The sequence below is a fragment of the Callorhinchus milii genome, unplaced genomic scaffold (genome assembly GCF_018977255.1).
Source record: "Callorhinchus milii isolate IMCB2004 unplaced genomic scaffold, IMCB_Cmil_1.0 Scaffold5, whole genome shotgun sequence".
NCBI lineage: Eukaryota > Metazoa > Chordata > Chondrichthyes > Chimaeriformes > Callorhinchidae > Callorhinchus > Callorhinchus milii.
In genome coordinates this window covers 7,293,492-7,316,836 of record NW_024704746.1, presented here as the reverse complement: position 1 = coordinate 7,316,836, position 23,345 = coordinate 7,293,492, and the positions used below count along the sequence as shown (strand labels likewise).

General features: G+C 44.9%; 1 protein-coding gene across 1 annotated transcript in view; it reads left to right on the top strand.

The window, feature by feature from the left end:
- astn1 (astrotactin 1) overlaps positions 1 to 23,345 on the top strand; it is a 620,426-nt gene that overhangs the window by 357,785 nt on the left and 239,296 nt on the right. The window contains 1 exon segment of the mRNA XM_042334960.1: positions 4,981 to 5,118. Coding sequence (XP_042190894.1) covers positions 4,981 to 5,118 — 138 coding nt within the window.

Here is a 23,345-nt window from a genome sequence, read left to right as displayed (position 1 = left end):
TGCTAAAAGTTGTGCTACTCGCTGTGGTTCCATTTTCCATTTTCGTCGACTTCCCTGTACTTCAATGGTCCTGTTAATTGGCTTGGCTCTGCAACCCCGACCCAGTGTTTAACATGGAGTCCCGTAGCTTAGTGGTTGGCGCAATAACCTCGCAAGCGAGAGGATCTGGGTTTGATTTCTGGGCTGGGCGAAACCTGAGGCAAGTTCTCTTCTTCCACACGTCTCTGTTAACTGAGCAGTAAGTCGGAACCCGGCTGTTAGTCGATTGGTGGAGGTATTAGACCTTTCAAAAAACAATTTGGTCACTCAATCTGTGACTGTTCGTGGGACACTCCTGCGAACAATTGCAAGCCAAACCGGTGGGGTAGTCCTAGCTGGATAAACAGTAGGACAAACAGGCTGTGGATGTTGGATCCCTTAAAATTTTCATGATTGAGGTGGATAGATTTTTGTTAGGTAAGGGTATCGATGGATACTGGGCAAAGTTCTTTGAGATGCTACCCTGCCTGGAGAGCTCTATATCAGTGCAAGTTGTTGTTGTTGTAATTGGAGTTGAGATATTGATCAGCCATGATCTAATAGAATGGCAGAACAGGCTCAAGGGGCTGAATGGCCGACTCCTATTCCTACGTTCCTATGAAAGCTTTGGTTTTATGCTGTGATGGTAGGATGGTCGGATGGGTATTCTGGAAGGATACAGTGCTCAGTCTGATGTGCTGTGGGTCAGTGTGAGACCCTCTCTCATGCAGTGAGCAGATAGTTCTCAGTCTGATAAACTGCAGTAGCAGGTTAATTTTCTGCACTCCTCCGTAGCTCGGTAGTCTATCTTATTACCTTTTAATGTGTCTCGCAGGATTTCATGCTATTTGAAATGGCAGTCGCGGTGACAGAGAGAAGACTGATAAACATGCTAATTTGAGACTAAAATTACTCCAGCGAGGGACTATCAGGTGCCAAGTTGTCTCTTTTACCATGGTCCTTCCTTACTCTGTGTGTGATTTACCACCGTGCAGGTAAATAGGTGCTCTCAGTCAGTCCCTCGGTGACTATTTAATGCAGTTGCTGGAAGACAAATGCCACCTCCCGACCCCAGCCCCATTCACAGCGATCAGAACGAAAGCTTGTTATCTCCGCAGATGGGGAGATCAATGCGAATGAAAGGTGACAGCCACGCCATCGCAGATTAGGACATAAATCACAATTACAGGTTCCAGAAATAACTGTCTTCTCTCAATTAAATCTCAAAGCCTGACGGTGCTCTGCCCGCTATGTTCTTGTATTCTCCTGACTCTCTGTCGTGAATGACTTAAGTGTTAATTTCAGTAGAGCTGTTAATCACGTATCTCAAAGGTAACAACATAATATGTGAAATTGTCTCACTGCACGCACTAACCCTCGCACAATATTGGTTCCATTGGTTAGGTAGGACGGTATGAGACTGGCTGTCTATCTCTCTCTCTCTCTATGCTGTGTGCTCTGTCGCTAACATTGTACAGTACGAGTGAACAGATCAGATAAACGGGAGAAACTCCACTCAAACAATCTTTCTCTCTGGTTGACAATACCATATCGCAATAACTTTAGTCTTTTGGCCTCACTGACTGCCTGAAGGACTGGAGACCGAGAGACACAGACGTGAAGGTTTAGAGACTGAGTGAGACAGAGGGTGAAGGACTGGAGAAGAAGGCCGTTAGCAAGTTGCTTTTTGTTTTCCTCTTTAGTTAGAGAGACTCCATGGCTAGTTAGTGAGTTATGGTTTTCGGTGTACCATTTGATTAAATTGCAATGGCTGTAAAGAATAAATGATAATAATCCTTGCATTTGATGTAGCACCTTATCGCATCCTCAAGACGTCTCAAAGCGCTTCACAGAATAAACTGCCAAGTGGAGTGACTCTGCATTTTGTGGGCAAATGCGGCAGCCAGTTTTGCGCACAGTAATGTCTCACAAACAGCCGTAGAGTGAGGAACCAATTTTATTTGGGGGATTTGTTGGCCAGGACGACAGGAGAAACTCCCTTCGTTTTAATATAATGCTATGGGATCTTTAACATCCACCTGAATAGGCAGGCGGGACCTCAGTTTAACGTCTCATATGAAGAATGGCATCTCTGACAATACAACACGCCCCCCCACCCCCTCCCCCCCCCTCAGCACTGCGTTGGAGTGTCAGCTTAGACAATGTAATTCCAAGCCCCGACTTGGGCCTTGAACCTACAACCTTTTGACTCAGAGGCAAGAGAGCTACCACTGAGCCAAGCTGACACAAATGGCAATAACTTTCAGCTAAGCTTTTTTTTTTGCTGTTGTTAATGGTGGGAAAACCTTCTGCTAAATATATCAAGAAACCAGCTTGTTAGTAAGCAAAAGGATGCGGAGAGTGGGAGAACTGTGGCCTCCTGCACACTCTGTGCATTGCCAAAGGAGAAATGTCAACTCCTCACATCGTATCTGACGACAGTCACGATGCAGGTTGCATCAGCTAACAAATCCTCACTTGGATAACGACAAAGATTATGAAGCGATTCTTTGAGGGTTCAGCTGAAGGTCAGCTCCATGGTGATTTTTAAAATAAACTGGTTTAGTAGCTGCAATAAATCAGATGTCAGGATTCCACTGAGTAACAGTGCAGGGAGACTGGCAAAGGCCCAGCGAAATGGCTTCAGTAACACGTCGCGCAGATTGGGACCAGTCACTGGGGTTGGGAGTCCTCCCATTCAGCTCCTGTTAACCCTCCAAGCCAATGCCCTAACGGGTAGGGTGGTCCTAGCTGGACAAGCAGCGGAAAAGCTTGCCACACAGCGATATCAATGGCAAGCTATGCTGCTTTAGCTGGATAGACTCCAGCAGTTACCCCAGCACACACTCTGCGTTCCCCAAGCCTTGGCTCTTGTTAACCTGCGCCTAAGAGTTTCCAGAAATAGGTAAATAGGATCCGTCGCCCCAGGGAGAGAGTGCTCATTCCATTCAAACAATCTATCTGTGGGATTTCCATGTATAGATGGGACGCGTGGAATTATCAGCATGGTTTGGATACTCTTAAGTATGGTGCTGGGTTTCCGCATGTATCAGACACCCGGCTGACCCCAAAAAAAATCCTGATGTGAAAGGTGCAAAGTGAAATTGTTATTAAAAGCATTGGCCAGCCTGACGGTCGCACATTGACTGTCTTCAGAAGGGGTCCAGCCAATCTGACACTGAAGTGGCTTCGGGAAGTTAGGGGAGAGATTGATCATCTTCTGGGGGGAAGCAGGCAGATGGAGATGGAAGCTGTCATCTCAATTCCTGAAGGTATCTGAAGCCCGTTGAGTGATTTCAGCAAAGTGTCAAGGAGATGGATAGAGGTCTTTTCAAGTGACTTCACTGATGCATCTCGAAGCCTGATGACCGAATCCTGGTGACTGGCTTCAGTGAAGTGATAAGGGGATCATCGGCAGATTATTAAGTGTCTTTACACATGAATATTGAGATTAGCCTGAGCCTGGGGAACGGTTTCCAGAGGAAGCCGGGGAGATTGATGGGAAAGCAGTCCAGTGGCTGCGGAGATGGTTTGGGGAAGATTAGCAAGAGCCTTCAGAATTACTTCCCACAGGAAATGAAGCATGTCCCAGGAGCTGATTGACTTGGGAGATATTTCATCCACAAAATACACAGTCACACCTTCTGACTGAGAGGCGAGAGTGCTACCACTGCGCCAGGCTGACATTAAGGAAGGCAGACTTTAATTTCCATGAACACGTCTTACGCAGAGGAAAGAACGATCAGCCAGCTATTTACTGTACAGACATTGGGACTGGATGGAGAAGCTAATTCTCTTTAAGAACTGCGGAAAGCTGGCTTCAGAATGAAGCCTAGGAACTTGGGCATGATTGAATTTCGACAAGGTGGAAGGACCGAGTTTGGCAGATTTGAGTTCCTGGGAGAGGAGTGAATCCGAGTAGGAGGTTGTGCGATTGTTTAGTTTCCTGTGAGGATGCAAAGTGTGGGAAGTTTGAGGAATTTGGAGAGGATACATTCAATGTGTTTCCAATCTGCACAGTTCACCGCATCATCGTAACCCAATCCACTTACTGCTGTCAAAACATGTCGCATTATTGATAAATTAAAATTTGCTGCTATAATTGACTAGCGTACTGTGTGAGGGGAAATGCTTCCATCTCCTACCCCGTGGATTCAAGCAATGTAAGTTATTAGTTCAGCTGGTTATGAGACAGCAAATGAAAGCCGCTAGTAATATTACACAACAACTTTCATTTACTGTATACAGTGCCCTTCTCTTAGGGTCTTGAAATTCTAGCTCAGCCGCTCAGTTGTGAGATGAGAGTGTCAAAAAATGTGGTGCTCGGTGTCTCAGAAGACGGATCGTGGACAAAAAGTAGACTGGGAGGCTTAATAGGGAGATAGGTACCTGGGGAGAAATGTGGAGAAAAGGCATGGAAAGTAATCCACTATGATCTAATTCTCAATGGCATGAATGGCATTGCTCCTGTTCCTGTGCTACTATATCTGCAACATAACTATATGTCCCTCTGCAACTGACTAAAACTTTACCAACCTGTCCACTCCCTCCGCTCGGCAGACACAGGCCTGCTACATGTCCTCCCTGCTCTGCCCCCTCCACCGTTGGCAGTTGGACCTTCAGCCTTTCTGCCCCCACCCTCTGGATCTCCATCCCGGAGCCCCTCCGCCTCAACCCTCCCTTGTCTACTTCAAAGGCCCATCTCAAGAACTTCCACTTCGACCGTGCCTTCGGTCATCGTCGTATCGCCATTCTCCTTTCCCCTCTTTGTGACTTCAGCCCCCAACTCGGGTGCAAACCCTTCACTGTCCAGTGCTTTTGGACTTCTCCCAACATGAAAGACGCCTTATAAATGCAAGTTGTTGTATATTGGACGATATTGACATTAGCCGTGAAAGGTTTTTGTTTGGGATTTGGAGCATTGTGTTTCCTGATCATTTGTGCTATTCTTGTGTTTTCCAGGTTCACCTACACTCTGGGGGAAGGAATGTGGCTGCCGCTCAGTAAAAGCTTTGTCATTCCCCCGGCGGAACTTGCCATTAATCCATCGGCAAAGTGCAAGACAGACATGACGGTGATGGAAGATGCAGTTGAGATCAGGTAAGCAGCCAGAACAACACCTACTCTGAGCGGCATTGCCTCAGAGTCACATTGGCCTGTCTATCATAGTACGGCTTAACATTTGTCTGCCAATTTTTTTTTTTAACAATTTGGTCAATCAATCTACGACTGTTTGTGAGACATTGGTGTGATGTACTGCAGCGATGGGGGTACAGTAAGGTGGGTGTTCTGGGGGGATGAGATCAGATGGATCGAAGCACCATTCTTCATGTGGAGTCCCTTGGCATAGTGGTTAGCGTGCTCACCTCTCAAGCGAGATTCCCTGATGGGGCGAAACCTTAGGCAAGTTTCCTTACTCCACATGCCTGTGTTCACCTAGCAGTAAATAGGAACCCGGTTGTTAGTAGATTGGCAGATGGCTTTTTCCGGGGTAATAATCCCTTTTTTTTAAAAAAAAAGTAATCATCATAATTTGTTCACTCAATCCATGACTGTTTGTGGGACACTGCTGTACGCAGTTGGCTGCCGCATTGCGTCCACAAAATATACGGTCAGTTCACTTTACAATATATTCTGTGAAGCGGTTTGAGACGTCTCAATGACGTGATAAGGTGCCAAATGAAATGCAAGGATTATTATTATTATTAAGGTGTCTCAAGTTTTATCATTATTCACACGAGAATATTATTTGGGTGGAGTGCTTCTCAGCAGGATGAATCCTTAATTATAGGTCTATATGAGTTGTTCAAACTGCATGGCATGTAGATGTTTACACATATTAACTGGTGACAAAACTTTCACAATGTATTGTAATAGCTACACACTCTCGATGTTGTCTTTTACAAAAAACTGCATGAGTAAAGACTTCTGATTCAACCAGTATAAATATATACAGTATTGCATACGCACATTCAGTGTTTGGTATCTACTTAGTGTTGTGAGTGTCTATTCATATTCCAAAATACTGGTGTCTTAAAATACAATAGTGGGAACTATCAACTTGCAGGTCACACAGCCAGTAACTGAGTGTGCATCATGTGGGGGGAGGGAGTAGATTGTGTGGGAGGATTATAAATGCAATTTATTGCAGTTGAGGAGAGTGCCCGCATGATGGCAGGACAGTTATGTGCAGGAGGTGTTGTTTGTGACTCCTGTTCTAAATATTGTACATTAAATTGTATCTCCACAAATATACAGTCAATTCTACTTTACAGTATGTCTTGTGAAGCGCTTTCAGATGTCTTGAAGACTTGGTAAGGCACTATATCAAATGCAAGGATTATTATTATACATTAAAATACATTAGAACACATTAGAATATACAGCACAGAAACTGGTCTAGGCTGGTGTTTATGCTCCACATGAGCCTCCTCCTGCCCTTCCTCAACTAAGCCTTCAAGCATAACCTTCTATTCCTTTCTCCCTCATGTACCTATCGAGCTTCCCCTTAAATATGTCTATGCTACTATCCCCTCCCTGTTTCTCTCTCTCTGTGTCCAATGTTCCCTCCTCTCAGTTCCAATCCAAATGACTCAAAGCCAGGTTCTGATTTAAAAGTATTATTTGCCTTTGAGATATTCAGTTCCCTTTGAATCGAGTCGTGAGTGCAACTCCATCGGTGGGTTGAGGTGAGTTGAGTTGGGTTGAATTATCAGTCTAGAGTAACGATTTGCCAGCTGGGCCTCTGAAAAATGGGAGATATAAATCACGCCGTGCATTTCTGTCAGGATGTAACTGAGGTGATTACCTCCGAGACACTGTGTTTGTGCTTGTATACCAAGTGATCAACGTACAACTTGCCTCAGTAAGACACAGCGAAAACACAAGACCGGTCTGTTCAGAGGATCTGAAAGGAAGTTCTGAGGAATAGGAAAATTCTTTTGTGGTTTGTTTTAAAGAAAATAAATCAAGGGAACATTATTTTGAGGCCCGGAGATGAATCTGCTTGGAGACCGAGGAGGAACTTTTAAGAATTAATTATGTGGTAATTATCCAGTGTAATTGCTCTTCTGCACCATATGTTCCATACCATCTGGGTCCCGACCAGTTGAATCCATCCTTGTGGATCAACTTGGCAGATGATAGAGACTGTACTGACCCAGGCAATGTCTGCCATATAGGGCCACCAGCCAGTGTTGCTAACTCGCTTGGTGCATTATTCTCTCAAAGATCTCTCTGATTTCCTCCTCATCCAATCCAGGTGGACACACAGACATCCTGCATTTCCGTTTGCGCCTTTACGTTTCCACATCTTCAACTCCCGCCAGGGTCTCCTCCCCTCCTTACCTCCACGACCTGATTCAACAATGGCCAACAATTCCCCAAATAAAATTGGTCACTCGCTCCACGACCGTTTGTGGGACATTGCTGCACGCAATTGTGCTGCCACGTTTGACCACAAATACACACAGTCACTCCATTTTCACAGCGGTTCCTGTGAAGCGCTTTGAGGTAGCCTTCTGACGGGATAAGGCGCTGCACCAAATATAAAGATTGTCCTCCTCTCTCTCCTCCTCCACTGATCAATGTGACCTTTCCAATGGTTCTCCCCAGCCAACCCATGACTCCTCTAAGTGCAACTGGCAATTGAACAATGAATTAAGGATATTTTCTACCCTGTAAATCCCTGTCCATCATGAACTGTGCCGAGAATACATGGCATCCTTTCACATGGGACACTTGCATCGCGAAGCAGTGAGAGGAGGCTCAATTAAAACAGTGTTGACACCATTGCCACAGTCTGTCCCATCCCGACAAGAGCAGCAGCCTTTTAACGTGAATAAAGATAAACTCCCGGCTCTGGGAGAGCGAGATTCAATCTCTCTATATCCCCCCTGTAACTGATTAATCATTCTCTTTCAGCGGGAATGAGGAGTAATAAGATTACAGGTCTATGGAAACACCCTAAACGCAACAAAAGATGAAAATTAAAATGTCAAGGAGCATCAAACGCAAAAGCAATTTAAATTAGGCCGTCAGAGTGCATAGTCCGCCATCTCACACACTGACTTGTCATTTCCAATAAGCCCTCGCATCACTTGCTGTCTGCTCTTTAAGACCAGGTAACCAGTTAGAGATTTCCATCAGCGGGTCGTAGGAATGGAGTCACTTATTTAACCCAGTGGTCTCCCCATTCCTCAGGCAACAGTCCACTTCATTAACCATACAGTCCTTTCCTCAGTCATCGTATTGTGTAACATTCTTATTGCTGATGATTTGCAGAAACAAATCAGCGGAAACATTATTTCAGCGAGCGAGTAGTAAGTGTAAGGAACAGGCTCCCTGGGGAGATGGTGGAAGCAGAAACTGTCGAATCTTTCATAAGCAAATTAGGTAGATTTCTTTTTATAAAATAATATCGTGGAATAGAATATACTGTCAGGGTAGTGGAGGCTAACTAGATGAACCTTGGTCTTCTTTCGTCCAGCGGTTCTTATGCTCTTAAGAGTTTTTCTCCCTCTGGAAGTCTTTCATTTTCTCAGTACAGATCACAGGCTCAATTGTAAACAGTGACCAGTTTTCTTCTGATCTCATCTGTGTTGGAGCAGTGGATGGCACTGGATCAGAGAAAACGAGAAAAGGCTAGGATTTAAACTTCCACAACAGTTAATCGATCTTAATTACATTTTTAATGGAGGGTTATGAACTTGGTAACAAAAACTCTAAAGATATTTTCACTCATAATAATAATAATAATCCTTGCATTTGATATAATGCCTTATCATGTCTTCGAGACGTCTCAAACCGCTTCACAGAATGTACTGTGAAATAAATTGACTGTATATTTTTGGGCAAAACATACATATTTCTCTCGATGTTGTGGCTAGCAATCCCCCAGATAAATTGTTCACTCACTTCATGGCTCTGTTCTGAAATTCATCTGCAAATCTGCAGTCACTACACATCACAGAAACTTTGTGAATTGAAATGTATTACAAGATCAAGAAATGATCTGCATTCTCCACATCAGTCTTCAGGGAAGATTGTGACTATCCTCCTGGGGGTGAGGGCAAGTGAGATCTCCTAGGAGCTGAACTGTCCAAGGTGACATGCCTGGCAATGGAATGTCGGATTAGAACCGGCCCTCTGTGGCGGTCTCGATAGTCCGGTTCTTGAGCCAGGTGGGTCCGCAGTATTCCAGGGCACTACTGATGACAGCACAGCCGGCCTGGCTGATCGGCAGGACTTGTCAAGCTAAGCGGTTTTAGCTGCTTAGTCTCCAGCAGTACCCCAACGAACACTCTGGGTTCCCCAAGCCTTGGCTGTTGCCAACCTGTGCCTAATACGTACTGGAATTAGGTAAGCAGGATGCACCTCTCCAGGGAGAGAGTGTGCATTCCATTCCAACAATCTAGGCGGGATGCACATGGAAATCTCAGCTTGGTTTGAATACTCTTAAGCATGGTGATGGGTTTCCGCATGTGTCAGACACCCACCCGGCTAACCAAAAAACAAACAGGGAAAATTCTGCCTTCTCGCATTTTATACAGACTGCAGTGATGCAAATGCCGTGACGTATTTGATAGTAAATGCGCTAAGAAATGAGATTTAAGTTCCCACAACAGAGTCAGCTCCTGAGAAATAAAAACTGTCTATATTATCCCAATTTTCAGTAAAGTGCAGTGAGCCATGTATGCAGGTACTGCAGACGAGTTAACTAAGCATTAGTCGTGGGTAAAACACTTGAGGATTTAATGCAGCGCTGCAGGTATTCGTCTAAAGATTTTAGAGACTGTAAGGAATAGTCAGCAAAGATTTAGAAGCAATGTGTTGCACCTCAAAAACTGACCAGAATTATTTAAGGAGGCAACAAAATTGGTTGACACGTCCAATCTAGCGGATATAATCAGATCAGATTGGGCTTTCAATGAGTATTTGTTGAGGTTTATTGCATGCAAAGTGTGTAAAAGAGATTGAGACTCAGGGAATTAATGGTAGATTAGCTAAATTAGATTGAAAGTGGTAAGCAATGGTGAATGATAGGGAAGCAGGTGAAAGGACGGCAGCACTTCATTGGAGTTCTGCAAGGAACTGCTGTGGGTTCTCTGCTACTTGGGCCATAAGTAAATGCTGGAGTGGATGGCACTTGTAATGGTATAAAATTAGCAGATGACAGGAACGGCAGATGGTGTTTAATGTAGATAAATGTAAGGCTGTGCACTTTGGAACGAGAAACATGAAATGTGTACATCACCCAGGGATGTCCATTAGCAAGAGTGCAGAAGGAAAATGTCTTGAGTGTGCTTATCAGCCATTCACTGAAAGTATCCAGGCAATGCAAAACTGTTTCAACAAGACTTAATCATTTCAAGGGCATCTGACTGGAAGTTAGTTGCATAGATCATTAATGAGGCCACATTTGGAATGCAGTGTGAAGTTTCTTGTACGTTCTCCTGTCGGAAGGATATTGATGGGTCGAGGAGCAGAAGTTCAGGGAACACTTTTTTTTTTAGGATTTTAATGTTTATGAGCAGCCGTTCACAGAATTCAGCAGATGTTCATTTTAAAGGCCACAGAAGTCGGAAGAGGAATTGTGCTTTTGAGTTATAATAATCCTTGGATCTGATGTAGCACCTAATCATTTCGAAACCTCTCAAAGCATTTCAACAACCACAGACTGCATTACTATAGCGTCTTTCACGTCTGAGGGTGGGTGGTGACGTCTGAAGACACTGGACAGTCAGGGATTTGGAATGAGCTGGAGGTTGGGATTAGACGGGGTGAAGGGTAGGGGTAGGAGGGTCACTGTGGACTTCACTGTGAAGTGTAGTGACTGTGTATTTGTAAGTAAACGTAGCAACCAATTTGCGCAAGGCAACGTCCCACAAACGATCATGAAGTGAGTGACCAATTTCTTTGTATATGTGGGAAGGGAGGAGAATTGTTGGCCAGGACACCAGGAGAAAGTAACTCCCTTCTCTTTTTGAGTTGTATTGTGGGATTTTTAACATCTACCTGGACAACCAGACGGGACCTCGGTTTAACGTCTCACCCGAAATACAGCACCGACCTAGCGTGGAATTTCAACTCCAAAAATGTTTGAAATAAAATAAGTTGCTTTGTGCTCAGACGTGCACTTTCCCATTACTTGCTGCCTTCTGGGGAGTTGCAGTACAATTTAAGAAGAACAAGTTGGTTTCCAACGATAAGTTGGAAGCTGTTCCCACGCAGGCAAGTGCAGCAGCTGATCAGTGCCAGCAATGCCCGCAACCATCAATGAGATGAATTACCCAAATTAATCTTATTTGTGGGAATTGGATGAGGGAGTTATGTTGGCCAGAACACTGGAACAATTCCCTCCTCTTCAAAATAGCACCATATTTGACATCCAATTAAGCCACAATGACAGACAGATGAAACCTTGATTTAAAAGTCTCATCCAAAGGACAACGAGATTGATCGTACTGCAAACTGATTGATTGGAAGCTACAATCCTCAAACCCACAACCTCTTAGCCTGGAGACAAAATACTGGAGGTTGAGCCAAACTGTCGTTGAGTTTGGAACCCACCTCAACACGGAGATAACTCACATCTACGACTGTCAACATATTTTAGCAGGAACTTAAAAAGAAATTGCCAATCTGTTTGTGAAATCTGTGCTTTCTACCCAATTCACAAGACCTCCTGAAGAACGGTTCAACACAGTTTGCCCTTACAAAGCCAAGATTGCCTTGCATCAATAGTGATGTTTGAGAGAGAGAGACACACAGATACAACAACTTGCATTTATATATCATCTCTTATGCAGGGTAGTGTCTTAGACCGCTTGACAATGGTGGAGCACGATGCCAATCGGGAGGGAGGTGACCATAAGCAAGGTCGAAGAAGAAGATCTTCAGGCGTGATCTGATGATGAGGAAGGAGGGATTGAGGGAGAGTGTTCCAGAGTTTTGGGGGATAGTGGCTGAAAGGGCAGCCACCGATGATGGAACAGAGGAGACGAGGGACAAACAGGATACCAGATATTTGGATAGTAGAGCTTTTTATGAGTGTGCTAAAGGGATGGTCATTGGGATTGGAAGATCTGCAAAAGACTAATATAAAGTTTTGGAACTGGCTGGATGGGTTGAATGGCCTCCTCCTGTTCCTATATTCCTATCATAGCATATATAATCACCAGTGCTGTTGTGCTCAGATCAGGATTAATTTGCGTTCTGAATGACATTCAACATCATACTTATCCTTGTAACCTTTGGGTTCCGTTTGTAACAAATTTTAATCCTGTTTAAATTGTTAATCGACAAGACATTAGTTGTTCCGGCTGTCTAGCGATTTAATTTACCCACAACATTTTGAGAGAAAGGTTTCTTTGTTTGAGTTTTCTTAAATTTATTTTCTCTCTGTGCTCAACGAAACTAACCTTCAGTCTACATTATTCATTCCTCTCAGTCTCTTGTAAAAAAGCAGGATCCTGTCTGCTCTCAGATTTTCTTCTCCCTGATGAAAACAAGTTCTATCGATCTCTTTTAGAGCGAGACATTAAACCAAGGCCCTGTCTGCCTGATCAGATGGATGTTAAAGATCCTGTGGCACTATTCAAAAAGGGAGTTTCTCCAGGTGTCCTAGCCAACAATCCTCCCCAAATTAAAAATTTGTCACTCACCCCATAGCTATTTGTGGGACATTGCTGTGCACAAACTGGCTGCCATGTTCACCTACACATAGAGTCACTGGACTTTACAATGCATCTGTGAAGCGCTTTGAGACATTTTGACTTTATAAGAGCAAGATCAAATGCAAGGATTATTATTATTGTGTCTGCTTCATATCCTTTGCCTGATTTGTTCCCCCCACCACCCACCCCGCCTCGGGATCTCCATCCCAGAAACACTCCACCTCACCCTTTTCTTTCCACCTTCTAAAGCCCGTCCTTAAGATGGTCTCTTTTGTGCTGCGATTTCAGTCAGCTTTCCCTCCTCCCCCGCCCTGCCAGCTCAGGATCCAGTTCACTTGTGTAAAACTCTTTGAAGCTCTCTACACACCTCTCTAGCAGAAACAGGAAACCGATTGTTTGTCGAATGGCAGATCACTTTCTGGGGGTAATAATCCCTCCAAAAAAATAGAAAATAATAATTTGATCACTTAATCCACGACTATTTGTATGACACTGTTGTGCGCAATTGGCTGCCTTGTTTCGCCTACATAATACAGTCAATTCACTTTACAATATATACTGTGAAGCGCTTGAGACGTCTCAATGATGTGATAAGGCGCTATATCAAATGCACGTTTTATTATCATGAAAGGCGCCGTGTAAATTACAGTCGTGCATCACCTTGAAGGCAAATCTGCACCCAACGTTGCAAATGTGGCCTCCCCACCCACACGTTTCTGATTCCAGTCCAATGCCCTTGAGATGCAACCCAACACACGATTAGGTGAACAGACTGCAATCCTTCCGGCTTTATGGTGCTCATGCTCATTCCGGATGACTCACTCGTACATCTTTTTAAAAACTATCTCTGCAAAGTGTTCCAGTCAGGATTTTATTAGAATTGATTAAAGTTTAAAGTGCCGTTAGTGAAAGCGTGCGGAGCCGGGGCTGTTGACGGAAGCCGTTCAAAAACGCGGAGCTTGATGGAATATACGAGGGATAATAGGCAATAGAGATAATTGAGTTTCACTTCACAAGTGAGTTCTGCGGTCACTCTCGCAACTGAATTTGAAATCAATCACCTTTTGCATCGCTCATTCTGTTTATGAAATGCCTTCTTAACCTTAAGTGGATATCATCGCCAGCGTTTTTTTCCTTTCGGAGTCCAAAACATAATCCCTTGGTTGAGACCCAGCAAATACCGATATTGAAAATAAAGGGCAGGAATGCAAGCGTCTCACTGGGATTTTATTGACAATTGTGCTTTTGTGGATGGTGAAGTTCCCCTGGGCTGCAGAGTATTGGTTAGAGCACTTGCCTCGCAAGCGAGAGGATCTGGGTTCAATTCCTGGACAAGGCGAAACCTTAGGCAAGTTTCCTTACTCCACACGCCTCCGTTTACCTAGCAGTAAGTAGGAACCGGTTGTTAGTTGATTGACGGATTGATTTCCGGGGAGTAATACTCGCTCAAAAATAAAATCCACTCAATCCACGACTGTTCCTATGCACAATTGCTGCTGGTTTCTTCTACAAAATTTTAAGCCAATTCACTTTACAGTATATTGCGCAAAGCGCTTTGAGACGATTTGGAGACGTGATAAGGCGCTTAAATGTAAGGATTATTATTATTATCACTATTGAAAACAAGAAGGAGGTATTGCTCCCCCCCACCCACCCAACACCATGACCAAATGTCTCCCTTCCCCCATGTGAGAGCAGAAACCACTTTGGTGCGATTTTGAATTGCATCCCCGTACGCACTTCATTTCCAAGTCACTTTCCCGACATTAACTTTACAATGTAATAGTAATAGCTTTCAAAGGAGATAAAAGCACGAGGGGCAGAAGGGTCACAGCTGATGCGAGAGTGCAGTACTACAAAGACGGAGATGTTCAGAGAACACAAAGAAGCCCTTTAATCTGTCTGCTCTGACAGTGCAGGGCTGATCAAATCTGCATCGAGCTCTGCTTTTCAGCTCGCACATTGAAAACAAACGGCCTCCTTTGATCCTGTTAAAAAAATAGATTCCTAATGAAGGAAAGCTTCACGGCAATCTGCTTGAAAGGGAACGTGGTGCCATCATTGTACAGGAGCTTGATTTCTTTGTATAAATTTGTTTACCACTTGTCTTTATTTGTTTAGCCCAAGCTAAAATATAAGCTCGAGACACAGGCCCACATACCAGCAGCACAACACAGCCATGGGTCAACTGGAGTCACAGGGGGCAGTGACTCTTACCACTCAGAACAAGCAGCAGGAATCTTGACAGACTGTTCAATGCCAAGCTTGTGTCAGCCTGGCGCAAGTGCTAGCACTCTCGACTCCGCATAAGAAGGTTGCGGGTTCAAGCCCCACATTGGGATTTGGAATCGCATGTCACTCCATTGCAGTGCTGGGGGGCTGTGTTTGCGTTGTCAGAGGTGCTGTCCTTCGGATGAGATGTTCCAGAATACTTTACAGCATATTCTGTGAAGAGCTTTGAGATGGTCTCACCGACATCATAACACATGATATCAAATGCAAGGCTTATTATTAAGCTATGCGGTTTCAGCTGGTTAAATTTCAACATGTACCCAGGAGTCCCCCAGCCTTGGCTCTCGCCAACCTGTGTCTAATACTCTCCGGAATTAGGTAAGCAGAATCCCTCCGGGGAAGAGAGTGTGTACAGATTCCAGACGCAGGGACATTTCCAGTTGCGGGCGGCGTACACAGATAACAATAACAACATGCATTTATGTGGCGCCCCAGAGTTCTTAAGAGGAGACATTAAACTGAGATACTGAGATAGTAAGAGAAGGGAGTGCAGAGCACAGTATGTACAGTCTAGGCAAGTGTCCAGCTCCAGGTCACCATGTAGGTCAGTGTGAACAGACTCGCTCCAGGACACACTCACACAAGCGCGCGAGTGGCTTCTCTACGCCAACAACAGCAGTGTAGAGGTTACCTCGCAGTTTCAAGAACACAATGTATTTAGTACATTATTCTCACAGTGGTGGGGTGTGGGGAAGAAGCCTTTCACTCCTCTATTCTAAAAAGGGTGACGGGCTTGTGAGAGCAGAAACGACTTGCCGTTGGCAGTCTTTCCCTCTCGGTTGGCCAGCAGTTCCGTGTGAGTCAGAAAACTTACACAGACAGAACGGGGACAAAGGCAGGAATGAGCTCAGTAACAAAGTGCTGCGACGTGTGCACTTGTGCCATTATTTATTCAGATTGCGGGGAGATGTTTGCACCCTGGGATTCTAACATTCAGCACTCAATTTGGCTATTTCCCCACATTCGGCCAATAAGTTCTTGAAGACTCCCTTGTGGAGTTTACAGCAGCTGCTACAGCTGTGCCGAGTGCACTGGGGGCTCTTCTGGATAAGGAGACCTTCAGTATTTCATTTGGACTCTTCCCAGCTTGTGAAAACATGTCAGAGATAAAACGCTAAAAAGGAATTCAGGGTCAGGCTAGCTCTATGCCTCAACCCTCTGGAACTCCCTCCCTCGTCCCTTCCAGTTCTCTCCCCCTCCTCTCTCTCTCTGTCTTCAAATCTCGCCTCTTCAAGACCCTTCCTCTTTGACTGTGCTTTCGGTCATCTTTCCACTAACCCACCCGTTGCCCCCACCCCTTCCCAAATCCAAACCCCTGGCTCAGGTACAAACCCTTGACTCTCCAGTGCTTTGGGACACCCTCCTGATGTGTAAGGCGTTATATAAATGCAATTTGTTGATGTTGTTGAGAATCTATCTCTTCAAGTTCCCCCATGGACATCCCCCCAGTTAACCCCTCTAACTATCGCCCCCTGCTCAACGTCCATCCCTGTCATTGTCAGACCTTATTCTTTGTAAAGGCCACTGTTTAAATGCAAGTCGTCGTAATAGGAAGAATGAGTTCTAATCCCCACAGAAATCAAGGGTGATTAACTCTTAAGTGTGTAATCACTGAGTTTAAATGTTTGCCCTGCCTGGTTTGGTAATAATAATAATAACAATAATAATAATAATAATCACATTTGAGGAAGCGTCTTGTCATGTCGTTGAAAAGTCTCACAGGGCTTCACAAAATATACTGTAAAGTGAATTGACGGTATATTTCGTGGGCCAAATAGGACAGCCACTCGCGCTCATGGATCGAGTGATCAAATTGTTTTGGGGAGGGATTATTACCCCCAGAAAGCGATCCGCCAATTGAATAGCAATTGGAAGTCCCATTTACCGCTAGCTGAACAGAATCATGTGGAGTAAAAGAAACTCGCCTAAGGTTTCACCTGCCCAGGAATCAAACCCAGGTCCTCTCGCTTGCAAGACGAGCGCGCTAACCACTACGCTACGGGACTCGCATTCACATCTGATTGTGACTGTGGCTTAAGAGGTACGAGATCAAGTTACTTGGGGAAGGGCTCAGGCACATGGTAAGTGTCCAGGCTGTGACCTCTGGAGAGACGTGCACTGGGGTCAGCTACTGAGAGGCTCGGCTACAGATGATAATAATAATAATATTGAATAATAATGCTTACATTTGTGTCAAAGTGTTGCACAAGATTTACTGTGAAATGGAGTGACTGTATTTGCATGCGAACATGGCAGTCCAATTGTGCATAGTAATGTCGCGCAAACAGCCATGAAACAAGTGACCAATTTTATTGGGGGCATTGCTGGCCAGGACACGGAGAGAGAGAAACTCCCTTCTCTTTATCCAACATCTTTAATGTCCACCGAAACAGGCAGACGGGACCGGTTTAATGTCTCATCGAAAGGACGGCTCCTCCGACAATGGACAATGCAACACACACCAAGCGCTGCACTAGAAAGTCATCTTAGACGATATGATTCCGATGAGAGGCTTGAACCCACAAGCTTCTGATGTGGAGACAAGAGCGCTACCACTGTACCAGGCTGACACTCAGCACACTGTACTTCGATCAGTCCCACCTGTGCCAGGCTGCAGACTCAGTTCAATATTTTCTGTTGTATCGATTTAGCCACAACAGAGTGAAGCAACCTGCTCAAGGAGTGTGAAAGAAGCCTCTCGGAGGAGAGGGGGTGGGGTGGAGGTGGGAAGAGGTTTGGAGCTGTACAAGGCATCCCTACACAACGGCAAGGAGAGAAACATAGAGACACACTTGAAGCCTTCATATGTTACCAGGAGATCCCTGAAGATCACGCTCCTCACCTCACTGTCTTGCTCCCCACCATCTACAGTTGTTGAGCAGACAGCAGCATCATCATAAAGGCAGATGTCCTTCTCACCACTAATGATAGCTCCCAGCGTCGCTCCCCACAGGGTGCAAGTTAACATGGGTTTGGTTTCCTATTCCGAGGCTGCAATTTCACAAGCTCCGCACCAGGGGAGACTAGTTTCACTCGCTCACCACGTTCAGGTGACCCAGCCCCCACTCCACACACCCCCCACCCCACACAGACTTCTCTCTGCGTGGAGCATGCTTCCTTGTGAATACAAACAACCATCTTTGTATTTGATAAACTACCTATCAAATCACAATAATGTCTCGAAGCACTTCATGATAATTAGGAAAGTCGGAATATAGGCACAAGTGGAGGCCATTCAGCCCCTCAGGCTTGTTTCACCATTCTGTTAGATCAACAGCAACGACTTGCATTTATATTGCCCCCCTCCAACCCCCACCCCCCAACACCACATGCAGAGTAGCGTTCCAGTGCTTGATAGTGGCGGAGCATGATCCTGAGCCGGGGGGAGAGAGGTGACCGTAGGCACAGTCGAAGAGGAAGGTCTTCAGGTGCGATCTGAAGATAGGGAATGAAAGGGCAAGGCGGAGAAGAAGAGAGTTCCAGAATTTCAGGATGTAGTGGCTGAAACTATGGAACACTGATCTGTGCCTCAACTCCATTTACACACCCTTTCTCCATATCCCTTGATACTCTGAGGTGACAAATATCTATCGACTTCAGTCTTGAAAATTCCAATGGATCCAACTTCCACAGCCTTTTGAGGGAGAGAGGTCCAGATTTCCATTACCATTACCCTTTGTGTGAAAAGGTGCTTCCTGATTTCACTCCTAAATGGCCTGGCTCTAATTTTAAGATTCTGGATTCCCTCACCAGAGGAAATAGTTTCTCTGTATCAACTCTATCGAATCCCTTTATCATTTAAACATCTCGATTAGATTACCCCTCAGCCTTCTTAACTCAAGGGAATGCAAACCAAATTTATGCAGTCTATCCTCGTAATTTAAACCTTTGATTCCCTGTATCATTCCGGTGAATCTGTGCTGCACCCCCTCCAAGGCCAATACATTCTGTCTCAGGTGTGATGCCCAGAACTGAACGTAGATGAGGTCTGACCAAGGCCCTGTACAACTGAAGCATCACTTCCTCTTCCACTTCCTTTTGCGTTCCACCCCGCCTGAGATAAAGGCCAACATTCCAATAGCCTTTTTTGATTTCTTTCTGTATCTGCTTTCCATACCTTACTGTCAAGTGTAGTGACTGTGTATTTGTAGGCAAATGTGGCACACAGCAATTGGATACAGCGCCTCATCATGTCGTCAACATCTCAAAAGCGCTTCACAGGATTTTACAGTGCAGTGACTCTTATTTTGTAGGCAAATACGGTAGCCAATTTGCACACTGCAATGTTCCGTACACTGCCATGACAAGAACAACAACAATTTGTAAAGCATCTTTCACGTTGAGAGGACGTCTCCCAAGGCACTGAACAGTTGGGGTTCACGACCCGAGAGTGGTGGGGGCAGGGTTGGGGTGAGGGAGGGCAGAGATGTAGGAAGGCAGCTGAAGGTACAATTGGAAAGGAGGGTTTGAGTCCTGCCTTGAAGGAGGCAAAGGAGGGAGAAAGGCAAAGGCATTGTGGGATGGAATTCCAAAGGGTGCCGGCAGAGAAGCTGAAAGTCCGGCCGCCAATGGTAGGGCAGGTCGGGCATGAGACATGGAGCCAGAGCCTGCTGAGCGGAGGGAGTGGACAGGTTGATAGGGGGTCCACGGATCAGAGATATAGGAGGGGGCAAGGCCGTGGAGGGCCTTGAAAATGAGGACGAGGATTTTGAATTCTATCCTCTGAGAGGTAAAGAAAAGGAATGTTGGGTTGAGGGGGTCTGGTCCTGTTTAAAATGGTTTGAATGCCCAGGGAAGAGCAGCCTGTCAGGATCTGAGACTCAGGATAGGCTCTAGTGAGCTCCAGTGCATCAATGAAGCCTTTTATTTCTTATTCAAGAATCTCCATTAAGCAAATCGGAAATCAATTGTCTCTGCATCACGTGTGGCCTGCAATGGAGATTGTCCTCATTCATCACTCGTTCATGAAGTGGCTTCAACCTCCGTTCTCGTTGTGTGAACTCTTGACTTTTGTTTCCGCCACAAGAAATGAACGACAAATTGTTCATTTATTTCCTCTTCTCTTACCCCTTCTCCCACACCCTTCAAACTCTTGACGCCGGTTCGCAAAAGTATTTTAAAGGCCAGAGACAGCTTGAAATGTCAGGTTGGAGTTGAAGGACTTAATCAGCCAGTAAATTGAACTCATTTAACCTTAACTGAGCGATCAATTAAGCAAGTTCAGGCAGCCCAACAACCCACAGCTACCCCCCACCAACCCCCTGTGGGATTGAAAACGTGGAGTGATTAAATGCTTGTCAGGTGGGGAAAAAATGAAATCCTTACATTTGCTATACTCTTGTGCCTCTCACATTGGGAGGATGTCTCACAGTGCTTCACATGATGCACTGCAAAGTGCAGTGACTGTGTATCTCGTGGGCAAACGTGGCAGCTAGTTTGCACACAGCATTAGCCCGAAAACAGCTGTGAAGTGAATGAATGGGGTGGGGATTGTTGGCCAGGACACCGGGAAAAATGACTGTACCTTTTCTCTTCATGGGATGGGATCACCTAAACAGCAGACGGGACCTCGGTTTAACATCTCATCTGAAGGTTATACCTCCAACAATACAGTACATCTGCCAGCGTTGCACTGTCAAAGGTGCCGTCCTTTGGATGAGATATCTGCCCATGTTTCAATTGGACGTTAATGATCCCATGACACTGTCTGAAGAGTTTCTATCTCAAGGTTCCCTGATATAATTGATCATAGAAATTTACAGCACAGAAGAAGGCCAATCGGTCCATCATATCTGTGCTGGCTCTTTTAAGAGCAATCCTTTCAGTTCCATTTACCAGCCCTTTCCCAATACTCCTGTAGTTTGCTTCTTTTTAGGTATTGATCTACTTTCCTTTTGAAAGCCAATATGGATTCTATGTCAACCACCGCTCCTGGCAGGGTATTTCATATCCTAACCACACTGTGTGCGAAAAATATTCTCCAAATCTCCTCATTTGATCATTTGCTAACTATCACTCAGAGGATACAGTTCAAGATCCTGGTACTCATTTTCAAAGCCCTCCACGGCCTTGCTCCCCCCTACCTCTGTGACCTCCTAAACCTCTACCAACTTGTCCGCTCCCTCTGCTCAGCGGGCTCCGGCCTGCTTCACATTCTCCCGCCTTGCCTGCCCCACCATTGGCAGACGGGCCTTCAGCCACTCTGCCCGCACCCTCTGGAATTCCATCCCACAGTCCCTCCACCTTGCCCCCTCCCTTGCCTCCTTCAAGACCCATCTCAAGACCCTCCTCTTTGACCGTCCCTTCGGTCACCCTCGTACCCCTACTTTCCTCGCCCTCCAGCCCTCCTGATCCCAAGCACTAGCTTGGGTGTGGATCACTGACTGTCCAGCGCCTTGGGGCATCCTCCTGACCACGGTGCTATACAAATGTAATTTGTTGTTGTTGTTATATCAAATCAATGCGCTCCAGTCACAGGGTTTGCCTGTTTATGGGACATTTCTCTGAGCAAATTGACTGCTGCATTCACCTACAAAATACTACACTTCACAGTACGTTTTGTTAAGTTCTTTTAAGGCATCTTCTAAACATCAAAGGAGCCAAATGAAATGCAAAGATTTGCTCTGCGGTCATCTTTGCCCTCCCCATGCCTCTTCACTCCTACCCCCAGCTCAGGTGCTAAACCAGTTTTGTTTAACGCCTGGGGATTAAACCCCTCCCAATGTGAAATGAATGTAATATGTGAATGTAAATGTATAGAATACGCAATAATAATCCTCACATTAAATTATAGCGTCTTATCATGTCAGCTCAAAGCGCTTCACAGAATAGACTGCAAAGTAGATTGACTGTATATTTGGTGGACGAAACGCCCACATTTGTATTGTATCATTGTTGGTGGTGTACATCTCTCCTGTATGCTAAAGATGCATCTTGAATGAACACAAATGGCAACACAAAAAGGAGACGGCTTGACTTAAAAAGTTCAACAAATGGAGTAAATGGCCTGTAAAGTCAGAATGGAATACTTATAGAACCATGTGCCAGTCTGTAATTGATCTCTTTGCACGGCTCCAGGCAGAGGCAGCGCGTGTCAGACTGTGACTGATACCTTCAGTCTCCAAAGGTTAAACGATACCTTAAAGCCAAAGTTGTGGAATGGTGCGTGAAAGATGAGCTGTAATATTCCTTTCATTCCTCCCCTCACCTCCCCCCCACACCCCACCCCCACCCCTCACAGCTCCAAGCCCTAACAGCAAGCATTCGGAAATTAACCCGTGCATTGCCGGAAAGCAGCACTTCATCTCCATTGTTTTAATAATAATAATCCTTGCATCTGATACAGTGTCTTATCACGTCTTCAAGACATCTCAAAGCGCTTCACAGAATATACTGTAAAGTTCATTTGACTGTATATTTTGTGGGCAAAACGCGGCAGCCAATTGCGCACAGCAGTGTCCCACAAACAGTCGTGGATCGAGAGACCCATATAGTTTTTTAAGTTTATTTTTGTTTTAGCGTTTTTCTCTCTTTTTATACATCTAAAAAAATCCCCATTTTAAATTTTTGGTTTTGAATATTTGAACCTCATATTTCGTGCCCCAGCTCAAGGCTTCTTCTCTGTGGAGAGAGCAATTTAGAAATCTTCCTCAGCAATAGAGGCTTGTATTCCCGCTTTCCATCTCTTTCCCCCAAATTCCTGAATGTTTTTAATTGCTCAGATGCTTATCACAAAATACAGTCAATTCACTTCACAATATATCCTGTGAAGCGCTTTGAGATGTCTCAACGATGTGATAAGGTGCTATATCAAATGTAAAGATGATTATTTTTATTATTATTATTATCCAGTTTCCTTTTGAACACGTCTAAACATCAAGCCTCAATAGCCACCTTGTAGTTGAGCACCAAACCCTTCTCACCTCCAGTTGTTTCAGTTCAGACTGGGAGGAGATTTTCATTTGGAACCTTTTCCTAATTTTTCCAACTGCAAAGGACCTGTGAGAATTAAGGCAGTCATTATTTTTTTTTTGCTTTTTTGTTTACCCAAACACATACCTTACACACGCATGCAGATACCTGCACACATATACCTATTCAGCACGCGTGTGACCAAACACACACATACAAAAATAATCCTTGGATTTGTATTTTTCTAAAACTACACTTCAACATACATCTACATGCCTTTGATGCACGTGCATTCATACACACACACATGTATGCATATGCATACACTTGCACATACAAAATAGATACACACACACCTGCACATACACACACACGTGCATGTGAACATATACACACATGCACAGAAACATTCACACATACACATATCTTCACCCGCACACACACGCA